The sequence below is a fragment of the Lampris incognitus genome, chromosome 9 (genome assembly GCF_029633865.1).
Source record: "Lampris incognitus isolate fLamInc1 chromosome 9, fLamInc1.hap2, whole genome shotgun sequence".
NCBI classification, from domain to species: domain Eukaryota; kingdom Metazoa; phylum Chordata; class Actinopteri; order Lampriformes; family Lampridae; genus Lampris; species Lampris incognitus.
The window spans coordinates 59,603,493-59,627,136 of record NC_079219.1 but is presented as its reverse complement, the minus strand read 5'-3'; the positions used below and the strand labels follow the sequence as shown (position 1 = coordinate 59,627,136).

The following is a 23,644-nucleotide window of genomic DNA, read 5'->3' as shown; positions in this document are numbered from 1 at the left end:
CCTCGCAAGTCTTTTCACCGTTGGCGTTTCATATGTTCAGCCTCCTCCTCCTGTCCCTCTCTATCCCTCCATCAGCCAGCTGTCACCTCAGCTCTCTATCTCTCCTCATCACTCACTTCTCTCTTCATCTGACGTTCTGATAAAAGAGGACTCGGCCGGCCACGTCACAACCTTCTCCTCCACATCCAAGATAATCAAGCAAATACCACAGTTCCACCGTGGGACACGTGAGGGGATCGGTTTGATGTGCGAGAGAACAGAACTAAAAGACACAACTAAAGAAGAAGAGGAAGAAGAACCAAAGATGAAGAAGAACTTAAGAAGAAGACAGAACTAAAATGTTTAAATAAAAGACTTCAGGTACTGTGTTGTCCTATGTGGTGTCAGAGATGTGAGGACCTTCTGGTAAACACATATTTTGCTAACACAATGTTGCATTACAGCACACCGAATGAGGGCCACCACTTCCTACTAACACACACACACACGCACACACACACGTCTACTGGCGTCACTATCGGGCCCGCACACGCCTGCAGCGGGCTGATAGGGCAGGCGGGCGTCCCGGGCCGTCTAACAGCCCAGCACATGGCGGACGGTGTGGGAGTCAACACGTCTCACTGATGTCACAAGGAGGGACAGGAAGAAAACATCACGCCGACACAACACAACACCCCCCCCCCCCTTTATGCAACTTGTACCTCAGTCTGTCTAGCTCACATAGCACTCTGTTCTTCGACAAGCTGACCGTGTGAGTGTGAAGAAAACAATAAACACAGACCAGATAGTTTGGCGTTTAGCAGTTAGTTTTACTTGTATTCTTTGTTTTTTTAATACAGCAAAATGAAAGTGGGGAGCAGGGTGCTGGTAATGAATGCTGGCAAGTATAATCGTAAACATATACACATTCACACAAATATAATGGGAATAAAAAAAAAAAAAAGGATTTATATGAAAAAGACAAGGCCATCATCATATAATACCGCAGGACAACAGGACATTAAATAATGCAGCTGCGAGCTCATCGTCACATGATCACACTGTGATGATGAAGAAAGCTCATCATCATGTGATGAAGAAAGCTCATCGTCACGTGATCACACTGTGATGATGAAGAAAGCTCATCATCATGTGATGATGAAGAAAGCTCATCGTCACATGATGACACGTGATGATGAAGAAAGCTCATCGTCACACGATCACACTGTGATGATGAAGAAAGCTCATCGTCACATGATCACACTGTGATGATGAAGAAAGCTCATCATCATGTGATGATGAGCACTCGTCACGTGATCACGTGATGATGAAGAAAGCTCGTCAATCACGTGATGATGAAGAAAGCTCATCGTCACATGATCACACTGTGATGATGAAGAAAGCTCATCATCACATGTGATGATGAACACTCGTCACGTGATCACGTGATGATGAAGAAAGCTCATCGTCACATGATCACATCGTGATGATGAACACTCATCGTCACGTGATCACACGTGATGAAGAAAGCTCGTCAATCACGTGATGACGAAGAAAGCTCATTGTCACGTGATCACACGTGACGATGAAGACCGGCAGGGTCACTCACAGGGTGGACATGGCTGTGCAAATTAAAGCCACTGTGATAGAATACTACAAGACGGTGGCTCGCCACCGCCACCCGCAGTTCGCATGCAGAGCTGGATCACATTTTGTCGTGTAACTGGGACGCTAGTCTAGCCCTCCAGAATGCTGTCTAACCACGCCAGGCCTAACAGAAGCAGAACTAGGAATAACGCCTGTTTCGAGGAATGAATCACCACAGAGGCAAGCCAGGCTCACTTTGGGAAGAACAGAAGTGTGGGGAAGGCACACTGCCGGGCTCAACACCAAACAAAAAGGAATGGAAGTATTTATCAATGAGACAAAATACAGTAAGATTACAGGAAGGATAAAGTACTTTATAACTGATATCAACACGCACAAGTACAATAGATGAATACTGGGGAGAATAGTGGTATTCACCGTTATATTGGGAAAGAACAAGACCCACATACTGTGCACAAAACCAACAACCTTACAAATAATACAAAGGATGTAAGTGAATGCCACAAATTAGGCAATGAAACCCCGTCGAATGTGTACGAAAGTTACTACTCTGAAGTATTTTGTCAAAATGTGCTACAATCAAGTAACCGTCTTGTCTGCCGGACCAGCGCTCAAAGCTGCGGTGTTTCTCTTACCCTGCTGTGGTGTGCAGCCTTGACATGTGATGTAAAGGTCCGCACAGCTTCTCAAGTGTCACGACTGTGTTTCTCGAATGTGTGCTCTTGAGCAGCCGTATCGAGCGCTGAGCCTCGCGAGTCATAGTGAGACTACGGGGGAGTTTGTTTCCATACGTTACTCCCTCAAAAAGGCAACATCACGGAGCTGTGCAACGACCACACAACAGCTCCCGCTTCCAGCTGTGCCGCTGACATTTCCAAACAAGGATAAGGATCACCGGAATGGATTATGTGCTGAGCAAACCGCCACTGTGTTTACAATCTGCGACAGTGTGCATCTAATAATACTTAACAAGCTGAAGTCAGCTAAGAACGGATTTCTTTAAGAGAAATCCCCAAATTTGATCTTATTTCACCTTTATTACGAGTAGTACGGCCCGATGAGCAGAGCAACTAAGAGTCATCTGTTAACAACGCATGCCTATAAAACAAGAAAATTAAAACACAGGAAAACTCACAATAACAACATTTAGTTGTGTTTTTTTGCAGTCAGATTAGAGCCCTACAAAAGCTACAGATGCTAGGAGAGTGGAGCGGCTGACGAGAAAGCACCGTCTAGGCAGGACAGCTACATGCTTGCAGGCACTACAACTGCCTATGTGCTATGAGTGTAGCGTAAAAGCAGCCAACCAGTTGGGCTCAAGGGAGAAGTCGAACATACGGGAGGAGTCGGACATTCCTCCTGCTATGGTTAAAGTGTCTCGATGATAGATTAGAGAATAAAACTGTTATCACCAATCCCTTTTCTTTTTCAAATCAGTCCAAGAGCGGTAGGGTGGCCAGAGATAGTTTAGGATCAATACACGGCTATTTGCAAACGAGGCTTTTGAAAATTAGGAGAGAAATTAAAAAAGGTAGGTGACTTCAGATCGATGGAACTGCTCCTTTTGACCAAGCTGTTCTTGTGCAAGTTATGCTGAGAGTTTTAGCGTAAACATAGAAGGGCCATGATCTCATACTCTGGCACACACAGAAGGCTAGCGGTAGATCAGAGGACAGGAGATCGGGAATAAAACACAAGAAGTCAATTTCGGTGCAGTACATTACCTCTGCACTGAAGAAAAGAGAAGCCGAGGGGAAGAAACGCTGCACTCTGTCTGCATGCAAATACACACATTCACAACGGCACTTTCATGCTCACTCACTCACGCCTGCACACATGTAAAGCCCTGTTGCAAAGGCAAAATGGTAGCTGAATGAATTCTGTGCTTTTTGGATTTGGTTCATAGTTTGACTGAGCGGCAGATGTTTGCACAAATCACTGCATGGCACGCTTGGCTCGTTGGGTGTGGCACTTCATGCACAGGATCTTGCCATCCAATGGATAGCAGCCATCTGCATCCGCTTCAATGGAGAGGGGACGGTTACAATCCTGCAACAAATAGAGTATTCAGGTTGCGGAAGACATTTTTTATTATTTCATTATAAACTGAATAAAATGTGCATTTTAATTCTAGTATCGTCTCAAGCAAATGGTTTACCTCACAGCGGTAACACTTAAGGTGGAAGTTCTTGTCAAGAGCCACCACTCTGACTGTCTCCTCACTTCCTGGAGCAGGAACAATTGGCTCATTACAGCTTACACACAGAGGGGAGAATCGCCTGGAATGGGGAGGCAGAAAGTAAACCATCAGATGCTCATCAGCTGCGCTTTCACATTCACACTCACACAGGAATCACTAGCCAGCCACCTGTGGTAATCCTGGACACAGTAGGGGTTGTTGTTATCATCGGTGATGAAGGGCGCCCCCTCCAGGCTGCAGGAGCAGGTGCTGCAGCGAAAACAGTGGGCATGGAAACATTGGCCCACTGCCTTCAGCACACGGTCTGTAATCCGCTCCCCACAGCGGGAACATACCGCCAGGGAATTCTAAAGGTGGGGTAAAAGAACATTACAAGTATTTGTGCTAGGAAATATGAACCCAGATAACATCCTGGAAAACAGAGGGAGACGATGACACGTGTGTGTGTGTGTGTGTGTGTGTGTGTGTTTGTGCGTGTGTGTCCTTACAACATAGCAGTCTTCACATTGAGGTGAACCATCCCTGTCATAGAACTGCATGCCCTGCAGGGGGCGATGGCAGGACATGCAGCAGAAGCAGTTGGAGTGGAAGAGCTTATCCATGGCCCTCACTGCTGGCTGAGTACGCGACAGAGCCTCACCACACTTCCCACAAACCTCTGAGAGAAAGAGGAAGGAAGAAAAAGCAAGAGGTGAGGCAATGTAACATACATGCCATCTATAACAGATGCAATAAAGAGACTACGTCATTAAATATATAAATCTTCCTGCTAAGCTCCCATTCAGTCACTTCTGCAGATCAAGTAATATGGTTTGATTCATTCACTCAGTTGTGAGAAGCAGTCTTTTCTGTTCTATAGTGTGATCTTTCTGTGGCAACCATGGCTTAATGGTTTGTAAAGTTATACATGTGGTAGCCACAGTGTTGTTTTTGTTTTTTTGGGGGGGGACTTTCCCCCCCCTTTTTCTCCCTAATTGTACTTGGCCAACCACCCCACTCTTCCGAGCCATCCCGGTCTCTGCTCCACCCCCTCTGCTGATCCGGGGAGGGCTGCAGACTACCACATGCCTCCTCCCATACACGTGGAGTCACCAGCTGCTTCTTTTCACCTGACAGTGAGGAGTTTCACCAGGGGGACGTAGCGCGTGGAAAGATCATGCTATCCCCCCAGTTCCCCTCCCCCCCGAACGAGCTCCCCGACCGACCAGAGGAGGCGCAAGTGCAGCAACCAGGACACATACCCACATCTGGCTTCCTACCCGCAGACACGGCCAATTGTGTCTGTAGGGACGCCTGATCAAGCCGGAGGCAACACAGGGATTCGAACCGGGATCCCTGTGTTGGTAAGCAACGGAATAGACCGCTACGCTACCCGGACGCTAAAGTGTTTTGGGTGAAAAAGAACATAGTAAAGCCCATCGTAATGAATGAAGACACAGTAAACAGACACAGCAGGGCTAAATAATGAACAAAAAGTTATACTCTAGTTATACACACTGCTGTCACTTCCATGAACCTCAAACGGCCACAAATACCAACCAGAAAACATACATGTGAGAGCCCTTTATGTCCCGCGTATGTCTATTTACTGTGCGTGGCTCTGGAGAAATAGTGGGGTGTGTTTAGCATTGTTCATCATCAAGACTTCCCTATATATGCTTTAGCAGGCCCAAAATAGTTCCCCTTGTCTAGCGGGTAAACAATTGGTTTCCAGTCACTTCTAAATGCTAACAGATGTGAATGTTATTTGACGCTAGCTGGACTGTGCTAGGCTGAGAGCCATCAGAGCTCAGGATCAGCAGGATGGCTGCTGCAGACTGTGAGGAGTAAAAGATATACAGCTGATCTGACTTCTGTGTCATGTACTCATTTCAAAGCAAAACAATAAAGGACCAAAGAATCATGTAGTTAGAAAGCCATTTGGCTGACAAAGCTTTTAGAAAACGTTCTTCATTTTTACTCTCTTACACTACAGCCACAATAGAACCAAACCATAAATCAGCATGTGTTCCTGAAATCAAAAACCCAATGCTTAGAAAGGGTGTTGAACCTGGGTAGAAACTAAATGGGAAAATTGTTGATATAAACTCATTTATAATGCAAGAACTGTCCGGGATTAGGCTTTGGGCGGAGGAAAAAATAGCATCTCCTTAGTAATTAGTAATAATTTCTCAACACTGATTTCAAGTCCCCATCTGTGACACCGAGGTCATAGTGCAAGCTAACGGCTGTTAAACATCAACCATTTAAGCTTGACCAGTAAAGCGAGTCAAGGTATTTGTGTGTGTGTGTGTGTGTGTTCACCTGTAGGAGGTGAGGTGATGACAGGTGCATGTGTATCCATGTCTTTGATGAAGTCCTTGGTCATTCTCTCAAGTTCTTCAACCTCCCTCATGGACAGAGGCACACCACCACCAGGGACAGCCCCCGGGCCAGGGGGTGAGGACTGTTGGGAGCATTGATTCACGCACGCACGCACACACACACACACACACACACACACACACACACACACACACACACACACACACACACACACACACACACACACACACACACACACACACACACAATTGATAGTTATATTACTAAGTGCATGCACAAACCAAAAAGTCCTTGTGTTACACATGGCTGATCCAACTGCTTCCAGAGAATTTACTGGTCATGTCCTGTGTTACATTTTTGGAAAAGCGTGGCTCTGTCTATGTTGACTGTCATCTAAATCATTTGTACATCGATCTGCCTTTCTCTTGTACATGCAATGCAAGGCGCTCCTCTTGGATAACAGAAAGTTGATGGAACACACCACTGATGCAGGAGCACTTTTCCCTGGCTGGCTGAAGGGGGAGGAGGGTGGAGATGTCATCGTCTTGAGCTGAGGAGGGGGCACAGGAGCAGGAGGGGGTGGACTCACTTTCTCCTGACTCCTTACGTGACCTGAGGCAGGAGGAGCAGCTGTGTTGACTGGCGGTGCAGGAGGTGCAGGAGGAGCCGCTGGAGGAGGAGGGAAAGAGTTGGTAGCAGAGGAGAGAACAGGAGAAGGTTTTGGCGCACCCCCAAACTGGGTAGGGGTGTGGTTCAGGTTCTGGTTCAGTTTCTGTGCCAGGGATGCCGCGGAAGTTGCCGTTTTCCCTCCAAAGGCGGACTTGGGAGCCACTGCCGGGGCCTTGGCGAATGGCTGAGCAGCAGGGGTTGAAGCTGGGGCAGATGCAGAGTTGTGATTGGCCTGTCGGTTTGTTCTGGCTTTCAGCTCCTCTGCCCAGGGCGCGGGAGGGGGACGGTCTCCCATCTCCGGAGGAGGGAGGAAGGAGAGGGCTGGTTTGGGAGCAGTGGGAGGAGGCTTGGGTGCTGGTGCTGAAGAATACTGGCTTGGCAACTGTGAATACAACAACAGCAACTATGAATCAAATTTTTCCTTTACACGAAAATATTTCTGCAGCTAGGCAAAAGTGCAAAGACTGTGAAAGGTGTGAGGCTGTTCCAGACATCAGCAGTTAGATACACTGTCAGCAGGATTAAATCTTAAGATTATCTGCAGTCTGCTAACAGTGTCCTTAAATGTTACAGTGGGACATTTTAGTGTATAGCACTGGATACAGAGACTACAGCCAAGTGGACATTTCAACCATGCTGAATGAGGTACTTTGACCAAAGCAAACATTTGGAGCTGTCTGCAGTTTGAGCTTATCAGGCGTAATGCGTCTCTCTGACAGTTATTTTGTATTACACTGCCAACATTGCTCTACCCTTATCCAGTTCCTCCCATCTGAATAAAAGCAAACTCCATTTATGGCCCTTTCACTAGACCGCTGGCAGCACGCTCTGGCCTCATCACACTCATGCTCTCCATGAGCGTTCTGCATGCATCATTCGGTCTTTGTGAACTTCTTTTTTCTCAGCATGAATCACCGTCACCCTAATTATTGGTTTTATCCACTCTTTCAGTCTTATGTATGCATTGCTCACTTGGTGCTGAGCTTTCAACCTGAGCAAGGACAAAGCCCAACCAAACTGGAATCTCTCCAAACTATTACACCTGACCTGCATAGCTTTCTTTCTTTTATTTGCTCTGTCTCTGACTCATACTCTTTGTCTACAGGGTGTGGGAGGCTTGCTGTGAGGCTTCTGTGAGTCAAAGTCTGATGTCACCCCCTCCCCCCCCCGTTCTGTCTGTTCTCTGGGGAACCCACCTCTTCCTCACCATCTTGTATCTTTGTTAAAGTGTATACAGGGACCCCTCCCTCTGTTCCTACCTTAGGGTTGAAAGGTCCTCTGGTCTCCATCTCAGAGAGTAGATCAGTGAGAGAGTCCAGCTGTTTGTCAAAACTGGTCTGCTTCTCCATTAGCCTCTAGCAGAGGGGCACAGAGTGAGGAAGTGTGGCAAAAAAAAATAAAAAAATCACATTGCTACATACGTATGTGCACACGCAAACACACACACGCACACACACACAGAGATCTGTGACACTTCATATTGATATAAAGATGAGACAAAGGATGTGAAAGAGCAGCCAAGAACAAGGTCATTGAAGATGAGATAATGTAAATCTATGGTAAATTCACATTCAAATATAATTAGCTGTTCCTCTAAGTCCCCCAATGTGCACGCTAATATGTCAACCAACTGGCCCACGAAGCTTTCTGGTCCCCGTTTGGTTGGTTGGTCTAGAGCCTGAATGTAATGAGTTGACACTGGAGATATCAGAAGAGCCAGTGATATCAGCGAAGATATCAGAAGATCCAGTGAGATCATGGTTACCTACTTTAACCAGTAAATACCCTTCTTGTAGTAGCATAAAAAGAAGTTTTGAAGTGCCTATCACTAGGTTAGTTGCAAAGATGGACGCACTTCTGAATTCTGACAAGCTAAGTGAAACTACTGCCAAGATGAGGAGGTGACATTTTGTTTTCTGCCAGCAATGTCCATTAATACCCCGTTTAGACTGGCAGCCCAAATCGGATTTTTGGCAAATCCAGATCGGAATCCAATTTCTTTTATGTAGTCTGAACAGCAAAAAACACATTGGAATCTTATCTTCACTAATCGGATTTGAGCCACATTCGGAGGTGGTTTCAGATCTGATTCGAATCGAATTTCTAAAGATGTGTGTCAGTCTGGACGCTCTAGCCACTCAAATCGGATTTCAAACTGTCCATTACCTCACTCGCACGCGACACAACACAACACATGTTAACGTCAGATTCTGAGCGTGGAAGTTCAAACCCACATGCAACGAGAAGGAAGACAACCTAAAAAATAGAGAACAATAGTCCCTGGACAGACGAAGAAAACCCCACCTCGAATAGAATAGAAAGTTTATTTCGCCATATATAACCAGTGCGAGTACAGGTACATTGGGATTCTTGTCATCGCCTGTCCTTACAGTGTCTTATCAGGTCTACTCAATTCCTTATTTCAGTTCCTAGGTTCACAACTAAACAGTCCATGTTTATGTGACTATGACCGTAATATAGGCGGTGCTGATATTAATATTCAAGTAATATTCACCTTGCTTTAAAGCCACGAATGACGCTTTGCAGGTGATCGCCCACTGGAAGCCTGAAGTACTCGTTTCGCAGTGCAGACAAAGCGGTACAAACTTCATGCACAATCACGCACACAGTCGCTTTTCCCATCCCAAAGAGATGTGCAACGGTTCGGTATCCTAACCCTGGGGCTAGCCAATACAGGGCAACTGCGACCCGCTTCTCTACACATATTGCCCGCCTGAGCTGCGTGTCTTGTTGTATGAAACTGGGTCGTAGGCGGTCACAGATCATATCAAATGTTCCCTGGCACATTCTGAAGTTAGCAAGCCACTTGTCATCATCAAATGTCCCAAGGACTACATTTTCCCACCAGTCAACACTTTTTGGGCTGCACCACACCTCGCGCTGCCTAGTGAAGCCTGCCGTGGCCGCAGCACGGAACATTGTGGTATACACCAGCCTCCTCCGCCACTGATATTGTCTGGTGCGATGGAGGAGTTCTGCACTGCGACTTGACAGTGCCTGAAGGGTGAGATGACATATCTCCATGGTGTTTTGTTGCTGTCTGTCTGCACAGAAGTCACCAGCATATTACGTCACACAACACACGCGCAATGTACCCACGCCTATGTCGTTACCACAGCAACCAATGCAGATCGGTCGACGATGTGGCTGCAGTCTGAACAAAGCCAAATCCGATCTGATCACTTGCAAATAACAGCCTGGACAGTCAGTCCTAAAGATCAGATTTGAGAAACAAATCGGATTTGCCGGCAGTCGAAACGGGGCCTTAGTATGACTGGTGCGTTGTAAATATTTAACAGGACAGCAATCCTTGATATCATTTAATGGACTTTATGAAAAAAAGATTAACTTAAAAGATTGAAAAAAAATCATCAAAGCATTCAAAGTTGACTCAAACCACGTTTTTGAGGTGTTTCAAAACACCATTTTCTCCAATGAAACACTGTAAACACATGACAGAGCCTTGCACTGCAACAGTCCCTGACGACGGGGGAAATCATAAGTCTGTAAATAAATGGGTGAAACATGCATACAGGCAAAACAGACTTGGGCTTCATTGGTAGAAGATGCTTTTGACTCACCTGTGAGTTCCCAGCAGTACTGGGAATACTGGAACCAAAGGCAGGGAGGGGTGGAGGGGGTGGTGGGGGAGGGGGAGAGGGCGCGGTAGGCAGACAGGCACTTTCCTCAGGGGGAGCTGGGAGGGGAAGGTCATCCACCACTGGAGGGGGGGCAGGGAAGGCAGGGGGAGGGACATCAGAGGCAGGGGGTGTGATTTGGCATTCGGGGGGAGGAGCTGGCAAATCATCGTCCAATGGAGGAGGAGGGGGCGGGAAGTCTGACAGAAATGAGAAGGGTTGAATGGTTAAAAAGCCATGACGGGATTCTCTGCAGTCAGTGCACTCAACCCCGAGAGTCCAGTCTCAGTAATTCATCTAATATGAGACAGACGTCACTTCTTATGCTTCTGGGACATAGAGCACCTGTTACCCAACTCAACAACAGCTAATCATCACCACAATCTGACTTTATGATAAGGAGCAAAAAGGCAAATAACAACTTGGGACATTGTATGCTGAGGATAATTCTGATATAACCTGTTAGGACTGTTAACTGAAAAACAGGTGCCCACCCCTGAACATTTTTCTCATATGCAGTTCATATCGCTCCTGTACAGACCTGCAAACACTAAATTAGAGAGGAAGCATTCAAGTGGGAGGAAGCAGAGGGAACACTCTCTGCATGGATAAAGATTAGCTCGTTAGGGTTCCCACTCTCTTCAGGAAATCATTTTCCAGGACTTCTTAAAGATATTTTCCTTGACTTTTGCTAGGATATACATGACATACGGTCTTGGAAGCTCATATTCATCACTATCAGTGGAGGCCTCCCTAAATGGACTGTGTAACTTTTAACTGGTCACTGAACTTCAAACTTTGATGGGACATCTTGACAGCTAAAATTATGCCATCTCAGCAAGCGAAAATCAGATTTTATAACCCAACTTTACATTTTTCATGGCCTAAGTGAGATTTCCAGGACATCTAATCAATGTTATAATGTTCAGGTGTTTTCCATGATTAGAACACCAGTCTACAAATTTCCAGGGTGTGTGGGAACCCTTGTAGTTTTTATGACATATTTGCTCACAAAACAACAAAAGCAGTGTGAGTACCTTCGCAGAGCAAGGGGGGAGGTGGAGGCATCTCTCCGACTCGGCCAATGACGGCCGTGCTGGCCGGCGTCGGAGATGGAGCTGAGGGAGGCGTTTGGCTTTTTGGCCGCGGTGGTGCCACAGAAGCAAACTTCTTTGGCTGATTGTAGAAGGATGGGGTGGTGACTTTAAAGTTAAGGGAGGTTGTCACCATGAAGGGTTTGTTGCCATTGGATTCCTCCATCTTTTTTTCGAACTGAGGAAAAACAACCAGAAACAGCAGGCAAAAATTAGCCAGTGAACATGCCAATGTGGTTATGAGCAGTCAACTGTTTGAATTTGATAAGAACGATGTAACACAGAGTAAGTCACAGAGCTCAAACACTAACGAAGTCTGACATTCAGTCGTGTTCTCGCACGCCACACAAAGAAACGAAACGTTTATCTACTGACAAATGTTGTCAGCATGTCCTTCGTCAGTGCATTAGCGGTGGTGATGCATCAACAAAACATCTTGCATGATGTAATCTCAGTCAACTAATTAAAAGGAGGACTTTTTGTTGCCCGCAGTTTCTTAAACCGTGGCTGGGCCCAGGCTATATCTGGCTTTAGTGCAGCAGCAGTAAAAAGAAAAAAAAACAGCATCTAAGCCCAGAGCATATGCTGTGAAACACAACTCCATCAAACGCACTCAAAACAGTTCCAAAAACCGGGCGTCCGGGTAGCACGGCGGTCTATTCTGTTGCCTACCAACACGGGGATCACCGGTTCGAATCCCACGTTACCTCCGGCTTGGTCGGGCGTCCCTACAGACACAACTGGCCGTGTCTGCGGGTGGAAGCCGGATGTGGGTATGTGTCCTGGTCGCTGCACTAGCACCTCCTCTGGTCGGTCGGGGTGCCTGTTCCGGGGGGGGGGGGGGGAGTAATAGCGTGATCCTCCCACGTGCTACGTCCCCCTGGTGAAACTCCTCACTGTCAGGTGAAAAGAAGCGGCTGGTGACTCCACATGTATGAGAGGAGGCATGTGGTAGTCTGCAGCCCTGCTGACTCCTCTGCAGTCGGCAGAGGGGGTGGAGCAGAGACCGGGACGGCTAGGAAGAGTGGGGTAACTGGCTGGATACAATTGGGTGGGGTGGGGTGGGGTGGGGGGTGTCCAAAAAAAATATCCAAAAACCTTGGCAAAAGTTCTGCTAACAGGGATGTGTGTGAGCTCTCCTCAGGCTGTGTATAAAGAGCAGACGTACCATAGTGGCACCAACAGATGCCAGAGATAATTTAGCCAACTAAACACCTGACTGTTCAGGATAAGTGGCTTACATGAAACAATAAACCACTATGGTTTTCTAGGGAGGGAGCAGTATAAGCCAGGAGTGGTAGGAACTATCAGAACACCAGCGTGAAACGCCTCAAGGGTCACGCCACATACGTCTATTTACTTTACCCACCGGTGGTTAACACGCTGGCGTTACCTCAGCGTTTCTAGCTCAGATTTCTTGTTTCCTATAGAAATAAATAACGTTTCCTCATATTTTCCCACTGCCTACTGCGACTTTCAGTTTGCTTTTCTTTACATTACGGCTGAGAGTGGTTTTGCCTTTAGGAGGTTGGTGCATTTTTTTCCCCTCAAACTTTTTTTCTCCACGCCTTGCAGACCTCACTAGAGCTGTGGCTAACCGAGCCTCTGTAGAAATGGGGAGTTTGCCCTCGTTTGGGGAAGCCACTTGTAAAAGGGCTGAGTTTCATGTAGCCTTTGAAAGTAGACGGTATAGGCCTCTCCTACTGTACAGGCTGGACTAATCAACTGAAGTCTGTAGTGTTTTAGTGTTTCCTCATTCCTCTCGCAGAGCCGCGGTTTCCAAGTTCTGACAGGAAATAACGCCCGGGGCGGGTGAAAGTATTGCTGATGTGCCAGTGACATAACCTCGACCTGCTCAAAAAAACCAAATGTCAACTGGTCTCTTCTGCTTTTTTAACATGAATCTCTTAATGGACCATGGAAAGTTATTATGCGGGACATGTTGCCACACCTCGCTGACAGCAGGGCAAGAGAAGCTGACAAGTTTACACTCCAATCCAATACTGCAGCCCTGGAGCCTTCTTTTTTTGTGGCTTTCCCCACTCCTTTTCACCCCAATTGTCCAATTACCCCGCTCTTCCAAGCCGTCCTGGTCGCTGCTCCACCCCCTCTGCTGATCCGGGGAGGGCTGCAGACTACCACATGCCTCCTCCCATACACGTGGAGTCACCAGCTGCTTCTTTTCACCTGACAGTGAGGAGTTTCACCAGGGGGACGTAGCACGTGGGAGGATCACGCTATTCCCCCCCAGTTCCCCCTCCTCCCCGAACAGGCACTCCGACTGACCAGAGGAGGCGCTAGTGTGGCGACCAGGACACATACCCACATCCAGCTTCCCACCCACAGACACGGCCAATTGTGTCTGTAGGGCTGCCCAACCAAGCCGGAGGTAACACGGGGATTCGAACCGGCGATCCCCGTGTTGGTAGGCAATGGAAGAGACGGCTACGCTACCCGGAAGCCCCCGCACCCTGCAATTTTAACTATGCTATCTTTGTAAATGTAAATAATCCCCCCCCCCCAAAAAAAAGGGGGAAGCTAGGACAAAATGTTAGAAAGGGGGACAACCAGAACTGAGTGGAGATGAGAATTAATCTGCTTGCTGCATTTGCTGCGGACACACCAGCAGATTTTGCCAGGCTGAGGTTTGTCACAGAGGGAAAACAAACAAAGATGCAACCTAGTGAAGAGAGAGACATACGTGGGCGTGACATTATATACGGGGAAGGCCTATGTAAGTCTGTCTGAGGTGAACTCTCAGTAGAGGAAGAATTTTACTAGACGTGGTGGAGATTAATGTTTTAACGTTTTTTTAATAACGTCTGCAATATTGAACATACACTGAGTGCTCCAGATGGACCACTTTGATCTATGACGGCTTTCTAGAGTCTGTACTTGACAACAGTGGGTTGGAAAAAAGAAAAAAAAACTTGATCTTGTCTATTTATTACTGCGATCTCATAAACCTTTAATTATAGAGGATATTCTGCAAGCTACCAAGAGAGCTGGCTTCTAAGCGTTGACACGCAATCGTCTTCAATTATTTATCAATGATAATAACTTGTGGTCCAATTCCATCTGTTTCTTGATCCAGTCCTGGGGATTTAATCTGGTGAGATCAGCTATAGACACAACCCCAACAGTCCCCCTGCAAAACCATATGAAACCTGATCCAGGGGATGAGAGACCCTCTGCCGATGAGCATATTTGGCACCGCAGCAAGATGACATCACCTGGCTTGGCTTTTTTTCTCTCCAATCTGTTCTCTCTTTTCTCTGGGTAGTTCCTCTTCCTCATTTTTCACTAGCCTCATGCTGCCCACTTTGAATCGCTGAGGTTCTGGCCAACTTTCACAATCGGAATCAGGGCTTATGTTTCTGGGTGGGCACTCCTTGATGAGGGTACAGCAAGCCAACCGTAAAGCCTTTATCTCTTTTATTCTTGCTCACTATTCCAACTCTCATTCATCTCCTTTCTTCCTCTTTAGCTGAATGACATCACCCAGGCCTGCATTTCATCTGTTCTTCTTCACAGCTGTGATGGGCAATGGCATCTTGAAGCCTATAGATAGGGCCCCCGCATAAATCATGTACTGTAAATAATACTTCATAGCTTATTAAGTGTGTTATGAATTCCATATGGCTGAGCAACTTGCACACACTAGAGGAGGTTACTTTGAGAGAGCGGACTGTCAAGGACTCAAGAAAAATATCTGCTTAATCGCGTATACACAATTTGACTGGGAGAAAGAACGCAAAATAAAATACAGCTTTAGTTGTGGTACAGGGTGTCCTTAACCATGTCTGTCTTGTCTGAGAGTTTTGGCAGTTCACCACAAACATCCAACCTTCTCTGACAGGGACAACACAGAATACATGGTGTAAAAAAAGGCATTACAGCGCCGCACTTGTGAAAAGCTGCTCGCTGGCACTCAACAGAGCCCCTTTGATTTGTTTTGTACATTTTGATGCTGTAAAGACTCGTTCTTAAAGTGACATATGTATTGTCACATGGTGCCACTTAGCTTCTGCTCCGAAACACTGATCTTTCCTGTTATTCACTTGGTGGTGAAGACACAATAAGCAGTTCAAGTGCTCCTTCAAAAAGTAATGGCTCCATAAAGTAGCATACATCCTGCAAAGAAGTGAAGTAAGGTCTACTTTATTGTCCATCTGTTTCAAAGGATATTTTGTAATTTTTCTTGTTACAGTTTTACAGTGTGATTAAACAGACCCTTTCCACTGAAAGGGATCTCTGATAAAATCAACACCAATAAAAAGTTAAAAAGTCCAATGCAGTGTTGAGTTACCTTTAGCGTGTCCAGTAGCAGGCCTCCATATACACAGTCTACTCTAAATCAGCGAAGACTAACTCCAGATCAGGTGCCATTGACTGAACTAGTTCAACATGAATAGCTAGAGGGCTTGTACTCCAACTGCTGGCTTACCGCAAAACTGCCATTAACTCCTGGCTGGCATAGTCAATTCTTCCATCCTCCTAGTTTACTGTTGATAAGTCTCTATTGTTAATATGTTAATGACACACCCACTTCCTAAGAAAGCGTGTCTGTCTAGACCGGGGGACTACTCATCCAGAGACAAACAGTCTAAACAGAGTGCAATCTTACAGGTCACTGGCCATTCATTGAGCACTGGCCTAACACTCCCAACAGTGACACAGAGTAACTGAATGGGAACATCTCATAGTTGGCCCTAATTTGGCGCAATTAGCCCACTGTTCTATGATATAGTCTTGCCTGCACTCTCAGACCACAATTTATGTAGGCCAATGAAATATGTCAAGAAAATAAGAGGCCAAAATAAGCAACACTTGGAAGCATTTAGTGATCTGAGAAACAGGGAGAAAGGGATGCTTGAAAATAGTGTGTACTAGCCTAGCCTTATGGAAGCTGAACTGGGAGAGGACTCGGTCACTCCAGTCATAACATGCAGCAAATACCCATTTAGACCTTAACCTGACTCTCCTATTTAATTAGGCGTCAGCGAAGCTGAGGGACATAACCCCACTATTATAACCTCATAACCTCGAACCCAGAACCACCCTAACCCCATGTGAAACTTAGCAAAACATTCTCGGTACAAAGTTATTCTGAAAAGTGGGTCATAGTTAAAATGGGCCGCGACAGCATCAAGTGTAAAACAAATTGGAAACGCGCTGCACAAGAGTCTGGATTCACTCCCAGAATCACACAAATCTCACATTCCTACGACCTTAACTAAGGCGCCCAGGCTGTGAGCGTTTCTTAGTTAAAACCAACACAGCGTGAAACTGTGCGAAACGTGCTACCAGATTTAGCGGAGCATCCAGTAAGTAACTAAAATGTAGGCAACCAGGGGGCTACCTACCCCCCCCTACAACCACCCGACCAGTGTTTCTCAACCGGGGGTCCGCGGACCCCTAGTGGTCCGTGGTGTAATTGCAAGGGGTGCGTGGAAATAAAATATCTTAAAAAAAGATCCTATGACATTTATAGAAATAGGATTATTTTACTCAAATGTGACTGAGACCTTTATCTACCTAAACTATAAAGGGTAGCAGGACTTTTTTCTCTAATTACATCTGTTTCACAAGTGTAATTTATTGTATTTTAATAAGAGATCTCGCTCCCGTTTGCATTGTTAAAAGTTACTGCATAAAAATTCTGTTGTTACATATATCTGAAAGTTACTGAATACATATTCTGTTTTGTTACACATATCTGAAAGTTACTGAATACATATTCTGTTTTGTTACATTTATCTGAAAGTTACTGAATACATATTCTGTTTTGTTACATATATCTGAAAGTTACTGAATACATATTCTGTGTTGTTACATATATCTGAAAGTTACTGAATACATATTCTGTTTTGTTACATATATCTGAAAGTTACTGAATACATATTCTGTTTTGTTACATATATCTGAAAGTTACTGAATACATATTGTGTTGTTACATATATCTGAAAGTTACTGAATACATATTCTGTTGTTACATATATCTGAAAGTTACTGAATACATATTCTGTTGTTACATATATCTGAAAGTTACTGAATACATATTCTGTTTTGTTACATATATCTGAAAGTTACTGAATACATATTCTGTGTTGTTACATATATCTGAAAGTTACTGAATACATATTCTGTGTTGTTACATATATCTGAAAGTTACTGAATACATATTCTGTTTTGTTACATATATCTGAAAGTTACTGAATACATATTCTGTTTTGTTACATATATCTGAAAGTTACTGCATAAGAATTCTGTTTTGTTAACCATATCTAAGTTACAACTGAAAGCTCTTATTTTTGCCCCAAAGAGTGAATAAATGCTATAATGCAATTTAAAATGCAGTTTCTACTGTTTCTATCAAATTGCAACCCCCCCCTCCCCCAAGATCAGGTGGAGGGGTCCTCAGGGTAGATCAATAATACGCAGGGGGTCCAGGACCCCAAAAAGGTCGAGAACCACTGCTCTACACTACACGGTCCTTGCACTAAGAAAGAAGAAGAACCAACACACCTCCCACACAACGCTCTTGGTGACACGGCACTCGATGGAGAATATAGAAGTGCATCAACCTGGACGATGAACGGAAAACACGACCACGCCACACCCACCTCCTGGAACAATATTCTGGAACACACCTCTATCCTGGAACACACCTCTCGTTACATAAAACGCTTACGGATACGTTGTAGCCAGCCACCGACCAGCGCGTGGACAGCCCTTATGGTAAACACAGAGTACATACACAAAGCGTGCACACGTAGTACAGCACTATGACATCTAAGGTGCGTAACCGTGACACAGATAATGTCAGAGTACACAGTTTAATAAAACCCCCACATAGATGAGGAATTGTGAGAGCCATAAGCTGCACAGCCGTTATTTAGCCCATGCCCATACACGCTGAGATAGGAGGCTAGCGGGACCCCAGCGGGCGCTAGCTGGTAGAGAGCAGGGCAGATCACCCCAATAACACACATTCAACGGAGCGAAGGTGGCGGCCCACGGCTGGTGTTTCTCCATCCCGGTTTTCAGCTCAGACCATTCGGCTCGGCTACCGCGTGTAGAAAACAACCGTATCTCGACGCCGAGCAACGGTTTCTGGCGAAAAGACGGAAGCTGAAACTCACCTGCGAGTCTAACCAGCCAGCCAGTCTGTGTGGGGGGGCTAGCCGCTAGCTTCCGGGCTAGCCGTTAGCTTCCGGGCTAGCGTTAGCCGGCTCACTTGGTATCGCTTTGTATGAGCCGCCGGGGGCGGGGAAGCTAACGTGTGGTCGGGCAACGGACCCGCTACCCCCTCCCAGGGCTCCCGTCAGGTCCCCTTCTGACGGACGGGACTACGCCCAGGTCTACCGCCTCGTCTTCAGCCCCATACAGCGGGACAACCACACTCTTCCGGCGGTGTTGTCAACGCGTTCTATCGCGCAGTCTTCCGAAGTGTCCGGGGACCGTCGCCGCCGCGCTGACGACTTTTAGCCGGACTTCCGGTCCGAGCTTCCGCATTTTCCGTGCCGAGCATTATCTACCCTGCCCATCAATTGGCGTACAACGTGTGGCACGCGCTAAGAGGTCCGTCCGGGTTTTACGGAGGGGCTGCAGAGTTCGGCAAAAGACGAGATCGTCCTGGATACGAGCAGGCTTTCGGTTGTGTTATTTTTTTAATTTAAAGGCTATAGTCTCTTATTTCCATGTAACGCATTGCAATGCAGCCCATTTGCCGTGCACGTTCACAGGGTGCACGTTACACCACCCAGAGACAAAAGACGACTTTTCCTGGAGAGAGAACTTCAAACCTACACCGATTAATCGGCGAATCCGCGCTATCCGGGATTATGACTTCTTTACGTGTTCAGAGTGGTCTACCCGACGAGGTAAAAGCAAGCCTGTGTACATCAGTGGGCTGGCTTCCAACTGCTCTAACTCCTATCACATAGAACCAGAGGATCCTTACCCCGCTTGCAAATTCCACCGCTTGAAGAAATTTAATTAGCCCCCTTTTCACTCGCTTCGAGCGTTCTTTCCTCTAGATCCAAATCGAGTCAGAGTTATCTCTAATGGTAACCTCTCTCTTTCTCCCCCTCTCAGTTCCTCTCCAGCTGTTAGACCCTCCCCCTGTCCCTCTGTCTCTGGAAAAGGAATGACACCATCCTTCCAAACAAGTTCTTTCTCGTTTGACTCTTGTGCAGAACGTGTGTGTTACTATGTAAACACCTCTCCCCCCCCCCCCTCTCTCAGTATCCCCCCTCTCTCTGTCTGTGTGTTCATAAACTGTCCAGTCGGACCCCCCCTCCTCCTCCTTCTCCTCCTCCTCCTCTGTTCCTTTCTGTCTAACCCTCTCAGTGGATTCTTGCAACATTCTTCATTCTATGACATCAACCCTGCTGCCTTTCCTTGTAAGGTCAGAGCGAGGGAATGAGGGAGAGAGGGAGGGAGAGATAATGGAGCTAGAAGCCTGATTAGATACAGACACTAAACGTGGTCAGGGTAGAAGCACAAGGAAAGACTAAAGCCACAGCTTTGTGGTCGCAAAAATGTTGAAGCGGCAGCGGCCTGCAAAATAGTTGGCTGTTTGTTTACTGTAAACCCCTCTCTAGCGAAAGCATTTTATTTAGATCGGGTTAAGACTTTTTTCTTTCACTTGTTTCAACAAGTGATGTTAACGACCAGATGTGAAAGGCATTACTTCGTCTTAGTTGCCAGTGTGCTGCAGTCATTATTTCCTTGGCATAGAAACAAACATGCAGGAACTTAAGAATGCTTGACTGTTTCTCTGCACATGTGATTCAGGGAATCATCAGCACGGGGGATTTGATATGTGGCCGTAACTTTTATGACACATTTCCAAGTCTCGCTGTTGTTCATCCTGAAAAATGAGGATGTGACTTTTCACAGCTTAATTTGACTCCGAATACGACGCCTCTCATCCTGCACATCTGCCACCTCGATGATATAATTTCCCTTCCCTTTTAGTCTTTCTCGCACTCTGTCTGTTCTCTAGCTTTCTATCTCTCTCTAGCGCACACGCATGTGCGCACGCACACACACGCACACACACGCACGCACACACACACACACACACTAGTCATGCTGCCCACATCCTTGGGGATCATTCATTTTATGTATCATACGATCTTACTCATCAGATGCTGTCCAGGCGACAGCACGATAACGAGGCTGTATTTAACCAGTTTACACGGCAACGTTTTCAGCATAAAACGGTAAAGTACTGTTGCGTTTTGGGCGTTCGTTCACACGACAGCGGCGTTTTGGGGGGCCCGAAAACGCAAACCTTTGAGCCCGGGTTCCAGTGAACCCTTTTGAAAACGCAACTCCATCCGTTATCCAAACCGCTCATCAAAACCGGTTCCTGTGAGAACGGTGACGTCACGGCTCCACTTCGCACATGCGTATTACGTTTTCAGTCAAATAGCCATGCGCAAGAAGCCAACATGGACAATAGCGGATTACCGCGCTGCTTGCGCCGTTTATCTCTGCTGAGTTTATTAACGCTCCTCCGGCAAAGTGTAGATTTGCGGCGCCATTACTGGGATCAGCGGAGACGCTTTATTTACATGCGCCAAACTCTCAGCCCACCCATACGTCGCCGAAATGCTCTGTTTTCCAGCGTACACTCGCCATCGACTGTTTGTTTACTCCGTATACATATCTGGGGTTTACTCAACGCGCTGAGACGAAAGCGTTTGTGCGCAGGCGCAAGGTGTTATTGGGGCCCACCGGAAACGCGCATGGTACACGTTTTACTACAAATCGTCACCGCCAACTACTGGCCGGGCATGCACACTACAGCGTTTTCAGTCGTTTTTTTGCGTATCGTATTCAAAAGGATGAATGAACGCGGAACTTTTTTAAAACGTAAAGGAAAAACTTTTACGTTTTTAGCAAGACCGTTGTCGTGTGAACGTAGCATAAATCAGGCTGTCGTACGAGGCAGTAGCTTTCTTTTAAAATTCACGATATCTAAATTTCCACACAGGTTATGCAGACCATTATAAGAAGGGTTCTTGTGCTCAGGCGGTTGTTATTGTGTAACCTGGAGCTCCTGAATTCAGGTTCATTCATGACAGGGAGTGGTCTGGGGTCTGATGGCCTATTGTCCCTGGTGGAATGTTTCCAGTCTCTTTCCACTTCCAGTGGGAAAAGAAAGCAGAATTACCAGACACAGCTTCCCGCTGAAACACCGGCACTGTGTCGTGAAAAGGTGTTGCCCAAGCAGTCCACACATTCAAGCAAGGTCAAGACAGATGTCACTAATTCCACACAAACGAACAACAACAAAAAACAACACCATGACCTTTTTTCTGTGGAACAGAAGAGGGTCAAGTTGAAGTGAAGAGTTTAAAATGACATTGGAGTCCCTTTTTGTCCTGTCAGCCAGGCGCAGACGGTGGGTGGCATGGTGAAAAGAGTTTGGCAAGCAGTGGAGAAGGCAAGAAGAGGGCAGCTCTGGGGTCCCATAGCCAGTCTGGAGGTAGGGCTAAAAAAACATAGCAGGCCGTCAGAATCAGAGCCAGACAGCGTGGAATGCTGCCAGACCCGGGAATAAACAGTTCCCCTCCTTCCTCCTATACCTTCTTTTGTATGCTTGCTGGCTCTCTCTCACTCTCTCTCTTTATCAATTCAATTTTTTCCTCTTCATTCCCCCAATCAATCTCTTGTTCAACCTTCCTTTCTTATCTTTATTACCCTCTCCCTCTCTGCCTCCCTTTGCTCATGTGAGTAATTGCTCATATCCCCCCCCTCTCTCTCTCACACACACACACACACACACAGTTACTCTCTCTTCTCTTCAGCTTCATCCAGTGCCTCTATATACAATAATTAAATAAATAACAAGCTCCGAGAAAGTATCTGTGTGACTGGAGAACACACCATAGCATCAAAACAAACCACAACAGATGGGTAGACATTCCTCAAAAACAGTCTAGACCCACAGTTGCAACGTAACCAACAACTCACACGATACCCCGCGAGTAGAGTTTGGCTTGCTTTGCTTTTGCAGAAATCATTAAGCCATCAGGCAGAAATTCCACGCTGAGAGGACGAGCACCTGCATATTTTGACAGCGCATTCTTCCCTCACTCAGCACACTTGAGGAAAAATCCCCCCGTTGCCAGCTGGCCTCCATTCAGGGCCGGCGTAAGGCTGCAGTTTGCACTTCCGACCAGCAGGTGTCAGGCTGACACTGCGTCCTCTGCTGCGCGCCAGCCAGACGGCCCCGGGGAGAACGTCCCCCCGAACGTCTGAGGTGTAACGTGTTAACAGGTTGGGACGAGAGGGCAAACAGAAACACAGGTAGGTGAATGGCAGGTAAACACCAGATGCAGTCATGCAACAAGCTCACCCACCCACCGGCAGACATGTTGAGCGCGGAGGCACAAACAGGCTGGATAAGGAAAAGCAGGTCGATACAAAGGAACTGTCGAGGTTAAATGCCAAACTGGGCAGCGATGGTGGTCTAGTAGATGAGACAGAGACACAGAGAGAGAGAGAGAGAGAGAGAGAGAGAGAGAGAGAGAGAGAGAGAGAGAGAGAGAGAGAGAGAGAGAGAGAATGTAGGGTAATTGCAGGAAGGGGGCAAAGAGGGTTGTAAATAATAGAGGAGAACTGGGAACTCCTATGCAGGATTTTACCTCATATACTAACTTACGTGTACATATACACAAAGAGAGAGAGAATGCTGTAGAATTGAAGTCATACCACAACATAAACATTGCACATATTGATCTCCAATTGGTTAAAACAAAGGCCCTGTGGCGGCCTGTCCAGGGTGTCTCCCCGCCTGCCGCCCTGTGACTGCTGGGATAGGCTCCAGCATCCCCGCCACCCTCAGAGCAGGATAAGCAGTTCGGATAATGGATGGATGGAAGGAAGGTTAAAACAATGCTAATTACATAACTGCGGTCATAAAAGAACGCTTTAATCTGTGACTGCCTCCCTCCCTGATAACATCCACCTAACTCCCTCTCCCTCACTTGCCCCTTCCTTCTTCCTTTGGCCCATCCCTCCATGAAAACAGAACACTGCCGCCTTAAACCAAATGTCCTTATCCTCTCCCATCTCTCTCTCTTCTCCCT

General features: G+C 46.5%; 1 protein-coding gene across 2 annotated transcripts; it reads right to left on the bottom strand.

Annotated features, from left to right (window-relative positions):
- Window positions 1-794: 794 nt before the first annotated feature.
- On the bottom strand, window positions 795-19,700 carry zyx (zyxin). Of its 2 annotated transcripts, none has more exons than XM_056286772.1 (10): window positions 19,501-19,700; window positions 11,478-11,712; window positions 10,384-10,640; window positions 8,041-8,136; window positions 6,594-7,163; window positions 6,092-6,233; window positions 4,276-4,445; window positions 3,956-4,134; window positions 3,746-3,866; window positions 795-3,636 (listed from the first exon to the last, which is right to left on the bottom strand). In XM_056286772.1, the coding sequence occupies exons 2-10, from the start codon at window positions 11,698-11,700 to the stop codon at window positions 3,523-3,525; spliced, it is 1,872 nt and encodes a 623-aa protein (XP_056142747.1). In that variant the 5' UTR covers window positions 11,701-11,712; window positions 19,501-19,700; the 3' UTR covers window positions 795-3,522. The 2 variants fall into 2 exon arrangements, with proteins under 2 accessions (XP_056142747.1, XP_056142749.1); XM_056286774.1 differs by lacking the exon at window positions 19,501-19,700 and adding an exon at window positions 18,680-19,268.
- Window positions 19,701-23,644: the final 3,944 nt, after the last annotated feature.